This window comes from Polistes fuscatus, unplaced genomic scaffold, assembly GCF_010416935.1.
Source record: "Polistes fuscatus isolate 324 unplaced genomic scaffold, CU_Pfus_HIC Scaffold9, whole genome shotgun sequence".
NCBI lineage: Eukaryota > Metazoa > Arthropoda > Insecta > Hymenoptera > Vespidae > Polistes > Polistes fuscatus.
Window position 1 is genome coordinate 3,244,945 of NW_025113173.1, and position 8,157 is coordinate 3,253,101.

At 30.1% G+C, this 8,157-nt stretch overlaps 1 protein-coding gene across 1 annotated transcript; it reads right to left on the reverse strand.

Annotated features, from left to right (window-relative positions):
• Positions 1-1,132: 1,132 nt before the first annotated feature.
• Positions 1,133-7,755, reverse strand: LOC122525547 (MATH and LRR domain-containing protein PFE0570w-like; the record flags this gene model as incomplete). The annotated part of the gene is given in 7 exon segments (XM_043648408.1): positions 1,133-1,663; positions 1,734-1,851; positions 1,949-2,681; positions 2,910-2,986; positions 3,144-6,865; positions 7,067-7,281; positions 7,432-7,755. Coding segments are annotated over 7 exon segments (5,157 nt in total). The 3' UTR covers positions 1,133-1,454.
• Positions 7,756-8,157: the final 402 nt, after the last annotated feature.

Consider the following 8,157-nt stretch of genomic DNA (forward strand, 5'->3'; position numbering starts at 1 on the left):
ATAATAATAATGACGACGACTACTACTATGACAACGATGAAAATTGTTATATAAAAATATAACACATTTGATAAAGAGATATATTTATAAAAAATTCTTTCTACATGTTATATTAACTGCATATGTAAGGATGCAGTAGGATTATTCCCGTTAGTACTAGGCAATTGGATGAGATTCATAACCATTACTGTGATACGCGAAGGCAGATGAGAGAGAGTTGGCTACAGGTGGTCCCGGGCAAATCAATACGGCTCGTGTGTCTCGGTGAATATACGAGTGCCCTCTCCATGTCTCTCACACAATAGTACTACTGATTCCTACGCAGGATCCTAATATTGCACGATGCTTGTCGTTTTCCTTGTCAATTCTTGATGGTTAATATAAATACGTACATATATATATACTTATTTCTATATGTACTTATACATGTCTGCATATATTTCCATACTTTCTGTTATATTGGCTTTCTCTAGGTGTACATTTCATTGAAAAACTTTTTGTATATTATGTTTTATTTATATATTTATATATATATGTATATTATAAGTTTGCTAATAAGTAATTTCGAAATTTGAAGTAGTTTATATCTAAATAATAGTGTTGTTTGTTTTTCTTTTTACTTATTAGCAAACCTAATATTTCCATTTTTATCTCTTTCTCTCTCTCTACATCTTACATCGCAAAAGTTGTAACATACATATATAACTATATCAACAAGACGAGTTACATTAACGTATTCGTAATTTTTACAAAGGAAACAAAACGTTTGATTATTGTACGGGAAAAAAAAGAAACGTCGTATATAAATATAACATGGAATATAACTTATTTTTCAATTCTTATCTTCAACATTTGTACATTGTATTTTTTTAGTTTACATCTACAAAAACAAAACGAATGCGGTGATGAATTTTGTTGTTGTTCTTTATACAAAATTGATTCTGTTTCTTTTTCTTTTTTTAATATATAAATTCATTCTCATCCCAGTATTGAAATTATTGTTAAAAATATGTGAACGATTATTACATTAAAATATATATAAAATTAATTTGGCACATACAGGGTGAAAATGTATACAAATTTACATAAATCTATTTTTCATTTTCATTAACATTCTTATGATTAATTTTTTTTTTTGATATGCATGTGTATATATAAATATATGCAACTTTAATGTATTTACAATTGCTTGGAAAACGTTAAGTGCGAACAATAACAGTGAACATTGCAAGAAAATTACTAACAACAAATGTGTTATATTAATTGACAACATGTCACACTAAATAATTTACTTAGAATAATTTTGATTTGTTTCTTTGTTCATTTTTCTTCATATTGAAAGGAAGACATTAGTATATATGATATACAATAATACAGTGGATGATACTGTGTATATAAGTATATGTATATGTATATGATTAAAAAATGAATTTCAATTATTCATTAGTAGACATTTACCTTGATTTACAGTCAACCGATGTATCAAACGTACTGTCGAATTCATCCGGATTTATCATATTTTCTGGATATCCTAATTTCAATACATCTTCCTGTACAATCTCGTGAAGATGCAGATAACAAGATACTAATTTGTATTGACTAATGCATTCTACAATCCAATCGCAAGAAATTGGTACAGCTGAGGTCTTATTATACCAGTTTGCTGTAACATTAATATCAATTTAAGTAGTGAAAAAAAAAAAAATTACAGTTGAAAACATTTGGATTCTTACCCACATCTGCGTCGTTATGTATTTCGTTTTGTAATAATATAATTTTATGTTTATTTTTTATAACAGCAAGTGCATCCAAACTTTGAACTATCGTACCACCCATAGCTTTTAATAAATCCTGTATTGAAGAGAAAGAAGAAAGATTTTATTATATTTAGTTATTTCGAATTTAAAGAAAGTTTGTTTTGAAATATTTTCTAAATTTCTATATATACCTGAAATTGAGTAACAGTAATATTTTCGAAAGGTTCGATACAAGTAAAAGCAAAACCATCGAACAAGTCGCTTTCTCTTAAACGTGACTTTCGGGGACCAGCCTCAAGAGTATAACAGTCAACAGCTTCGTAAGGTTCTTCATCTATCAAGGTACCTTCCTTTAAACACTCGACAATCCATTGATAACCAACGACAAATTTTTTGTGAGCAATTCCTTGCAGAAATTTCAATGTTTTAGTAGCAGCGTTGGTCTTTTCTTTTGTAGATACAATAACGTGCGTCACCGTAGAATTGAAATTTTGCGTCCAAGTGGCATTAATCAAATCAGCAAATTTTTTGATACACTCAATTTGATCAATCATCAAACTACTCCAAACGAAACATAATCTTTTATTATTTACTCTGCTTCCCATCATCGTCATCCTTGATTCTTCTTTCAAATTTACGTTAGATTCGAATGATTTTTGATTATCTTGAGAATGGCTTGGTCTACAATTGCGATTAAAAGCTGTTTGGATTGTCTTAGGTGTACTTTGATAAAGCGGCTGGTTTATGTTTTGATCTATGGGAGTCTTAAGTTTAGAAGATACCAAGAAAGATGGTGTAGTAGTTGTTTTTATTCCCATCGTCTCTACTTGTTGAAACTTTTTACTCAACGCCGGTGTTATTGTTTGCGACATGGTCAAAGACTTTCTTGCTTTAGAGTTCACGACGCTGTGATCAATTTCCATGCTGAAAGTTTACACGCACACATACACACACACATAAGTACAAATTAAAATAGATAATTTATGTGTTGTATAAATATACATTCTATTGAATTCTAAATGAATAAATAGAATTATTATTATAAAAAAATGAATAATTATTTTAGAAATATTTTATAAAAATCAGAGTAAACTGTTTGTTCATTTAAAAATTTAAATAAGAAGAAGGAAATAAAAAGACGAAACAACTTACAATTTTTTATCAGACTGGGGCGTATTTTCGATTATCTCATCCTCGTCGCTGGAAATTTCTTTAGCATTTTGCGCATTCTATACACGAAAAAGGATTTTCGTTGAATAGGAAAGGGTCAAAAAGTAATAATAAGAAATTAAAAAAAAGACACCTTATTGGAAATAGCAAACAAACAAGCAAGCAAGCAAACAAGCATGTAAGAAAATCTACCTTGTTATAAAAATTCGCTGTTACCTCGAGATTTCTCTTGGATTTTGTTGGCGTTTGCGACGAGTTTTCTAATCTTCTTTCCTGCGACAACGTTTTTGTATTTGTAGACTTTCCTAAACTACGTGAATTGCCGGCACCAAAGAGATCTTCTTCGAGAGCTTTCAGCAAAAGTTGATCTTGTGTTACATTCATGAGGGAATCGTACTCGCACGAGATATCCTTTTGTTCGATAAGTTGATTTTTGCTTTTACTAGAGTCCTCGTATTTTTCTATCTCAGATATTAACGCAGTTGCAGTAGTTGTAGGTGGTACCGTTGTTGTTCTTTTATTTTTGTCTCTTTCTTTGCTCATTGTATTTTTCTTAATGGTAATATCATTTTTATTATTTATCACGTACGTAGCTGTTTCGTTTCCTTTATCAAACCCATTGACATTTTCTATCAACGTATCCTCGAAATTGTCTTCTATTTTACTACCGTTAAAATCGTCAAAGAAATCGTTAGCCTCAATGCAAGACGAATTCATTAAAGGAAGAAAATTTTCTTTATCTTTATTTTCCAATTTATTGACACCTTCAACAATGTTCTCTTCCGTAAAAAAATTCTTACCTAAACTATCTGTTATGACTTCGACTTCATTTAAATTATCAATACCCTTTATCTTATTCGATGTTACCATATCATTCTCATTCATTCTAATCATTTTTACTTTATCAATAATATCATTGTTAGATTTTTCAGGTGCTTCCTTTTCCGAAATAATATTAACAGGCGTATCATAGTTATTCCATGAATCGAAATCAATACTTTGCGGGATCATTGTCATTGGTTTGAAATTCATTATCTCTTCTGGATTATCTTTCTTCATGAGTTTCTTCGAAGTAGTCAAATCATTGCACCAATTACTCACAATCTTATTAACAATTTTATCGTCCTCCGAATCCTCAGATGCTATACCTTTTTTCTCATCAATTTTAACTTTTTTGTTGTCTTTATTTTCATTTATATCCGTCTTTCTCTTCCTCATATAACTCGAATCGGTATCTGAACTTGAATGTGCTATCACTATTCTTTTATATTTGTTTTTTGTTGTTTCGTTTAATGAATTTATCGTTACTTTTTCATTATTAATATTATTATCTGACTCGGAACTGAGCGATATAACTGTATCAACATTCTCGTTATTATTTATCTTATCAACAACACCAACGTTACATTTATCTATTTGTGTTATATTATTAGCCGATTTGTCATCATCAGAATCAATTTCATCGCTCGATTCTTTTATTTGTCTATTCCTCGCATCTTTTTCCGCATTATAGTCAATTAATTTTCTTTTTTTATCGTTAATTATTTGTCCCAAAGAAGTATCGTCATTATTCCTTTCAGATTTTCTTTTAAATCCTAAACCCATAGATTCGTTTGAAATCTTTAACTTGATTAGTTTTGGGTCTACCACTGATTCCATATCGAGATACCTTAATTGGGAATCATCTTCCGATGATATCATTCTAACGACGTTCGTTATTATTGGTTTCGAACACATTCCATTTTTAGAACGATTTTCTAATCTTTTTTTCGATAATGATTCACCGATTTCGTATTTAGTACGTTGATCGTTGACATTAACTATATTTTCGTTTGTTAATTCTTTCATTGAAATTAAAAGAACATCTAACGATTCTTGCGATGGATTTTTCAACGAATTTTTCATACCTTTATCTTTTAACAAATGTGTTTCATTATTTTTAATATCTTTATCAACAATCAAATCCGTAGAAGATTTTTTATGATCTAGTAAATTGCACTCTTCTTCTATTTTATACGTTTCTAATAAATCATCCGATTCTTCAAACGTTACCATGTGGATCTTGTAAGATTTTAGTACTGCAATAGTTAAAGGATTAATCAACGATTCTCTTCTAACAGGCCCGAGTTTATAAAATTTTACCTTCCTTCTCTTTTTAAATACTGTGCCTAATTTATTGAACGGTACAACACGAATTTCCTTATTATTTTTTATTAAATTCTTATTGGTATGATCGATATCATTTCTTCCTTTTGATTTAGTGATTTTCTTATCAATGATTTCGTTAAAATTCTCAAATAAATCTCGGGACAATTTGTCTCGATTATTTTGTTCCATCAAATTGCATTTGGGGTTTGGTAATTGTGCAACTTTAGGTATTGTCGTAACTTCTTTAGATTTGGTATTACTCATTTGATTTTGTTTCAATGATAATTTCAACATCGATTTGTTTACCTTTGAATTTTCGTTAGTTTTTATTGGAGTAGTACGTTCGTTTCTTTGGGATAACGGAGGTGGACTATCACATAAAATATTATAACGTTCCTCGAGATTGACTTTGACTGGTGTGATTTTAGGTGAGGATTGATCAGTAATAGACAAATTTTTCGAGTCGTTACGTTTTCTCAATGACAATCTTTTCTTCGGAACAGTTCGTTGATCTTCATGATCCAAGGAATTACTTTCTCGATCGTTTGTTCCTTCATTAGGATTAGTCGCAACACCGATAATGTCATCCATTTGTTCACGACGTAAACTCACTATTGGAACTCGTCCTTCCTTCTCCAATGAAATGAACGACGTATTTTGTACTGATTGTTGTTCACATGTCTCGTTCAACTTATCGCAAATTGAATTACATTCGATTATGTTTTCTTCTTCTTCATTTTGATCAATTTCTATTTTCTTAGATTCGTCTTTCTTCTTTTGATTGTACGCATCAATGTGTAAATTTGTTATGGATAATTTTCGATTTCTCGTAGTATTTGTACATTCTTTACTGATGTCCAATGATTTTAATTTTTTCTTTTTACATCGCATTTCTTTACCAATTTTAACAACCCTATTCCAAGTTTCTCTTGTCGCGTTACTTACATCTAATTGTTTTGATATATCTATCGAATTAGTTACATCTTTGTTAACTTTAACAGAATCATTGACATTTTTCTCTGAATTTTTATTAACAACTTTCCTCAAACGTTGTTGTACTCTCGCGTGAGTTGCTTTGTATTTTAATTTATGCTCCGTAGAATCCGGTTTAATTTCTTGCCCAAGAAGTGGTTGTTTTGTTGTTATTGGTTTTTCTTTGTTTTTCGCATTATTCAAAGATGTTTCAGCTGCTTTCATCGAATTGGATATTTCTCTCACAGTAGAATTACTATTATCTGATATGTAAGACTCTTTTTCTTCTTTGACATTACTGACAGATGACATTAAGGATATACCAGATACTACGGTGGCTGTGTCATCTAAAAATAAATCTGTCAAAAGCTTAGGACTACTATTAGGATTTTCAAATTGTTCCGTGTCAGATATACTCTTTAACCAATTTGTAATTCTCTTCTCTTTTACTAATGCAATTTCATCGTTGGTAGATATAAGTGGTAGTTGCGGTGAAGATAGAAGAGGATAAACACCTGACATTTCATCTGTCGATGAAGTATTATTATTTTTTTTTATTTCTTCTGCGCAGTCATCGTTCTTTGTAATCTTATTCCTCATATATTCTTCACTCGTTGTATCTCCCCTATCTCTAATATCTTGATGCAATGAGGAACATCCTGGCTGCTCTATTGATGAAATTCTGCTTGTTGGGAACAAAGAAATATCTTCATTTTTTTTCTCTTTCGCTTTCAGTGCGTATGAGGAATTATGATGTTTAGCGTCTGGTGTGCCATGCCCTTCTCTTGTGTTACGTGGATTCTTTTGATAATTAAGTACTGTAATATGTTTATCCTAATTATAGATTTTATTTAATGATCAGATGGTTATATACACATTTTTTTATATCGAAGACAAATAATTATATTTACTAACACATAAAAGGGAGAGTAGTAAAGACTATACTTTTAGACAAATTAAAGAGTTTATTTCATTCGTCTTAGATCATAATATATAGAAAGTATGAGTATTTTACTTACTATCTATATTTACATCTTCACGAATAGCATCTAATAGTTTTGAAAAACTTTTAATACTTTTTTCTACGAGTTTGTCCTTTGAAATGCTTCGTCGGTGCAAGCAGCAGTTACACAGAGGACATTTACCCCTTTTTCTATTTAATACTGTTGCTATACATGTACGACAGAAAGAGTGTCCGCATCGTGTTTTAACAGGTGAAGAAATTGTATCCAAACTGGAAGAAAGATAGTTAACTTACAATGAGAATTAGCTTAATTTTATAATCGGCAATTATTAAAGTTATATTGAACATCATTTTTATTCGAATAAAAAAATAAATAATTTATTTTTATATATTTAATATTAATCACATAAATATGTTTACCAAATTCTACATTGTAGACAATTATTAATCGACTTGACTGCATCGGAGATAATATCAATGTCCATAATTTGATCTTCTGTCATTTTGTCGACAAATTTCACATAAAAGGAAAATATTAAGTCTCACTGTATAAACATTATTACAAATTCGATTTTTTTAACACCAAACGCGACCTATTTATTTCTAATTTATTTATTTTTATTTTTTCAAGTTTTGGGACCCGTTATCAAACTCCGATACAATACACAATTTCCAAATTTGTCCGCAACACGTTTGTAGCGCTATAAAACATATCCTTTGGGTCGTTCAAGTAGGAGGGGTAAATAAATCGAAATTTAAATCGAAATTTAAATCGAAATTTAAATCGAAATTTAAATCGCGTATTTTCAATATTAAATTTGTGCACGTATCTCGATTTTTCTGATGATAAATAAATTCTATTATAAATTTCTTATTATTAACTTTAATTTTATTCATAAAAACATTTATTTATTGTATCCTTATAATACTAATATATCGTATTTAAAATAACGATTAAATTCATCGATATAAATCATCGATATAAATCATCGATTCAATGTCACCGTTCGATATATGCGTGGGCCCGCATTTAGATTCTACTGCGCATGTAGAGTTGCCATCTTGTGACGTTTTGGCGCGCACGGTAATACGGATCAAACAGCATGCCGCGCCGGTTGATTTTTGTTTATACGTCGTGTTTACCTG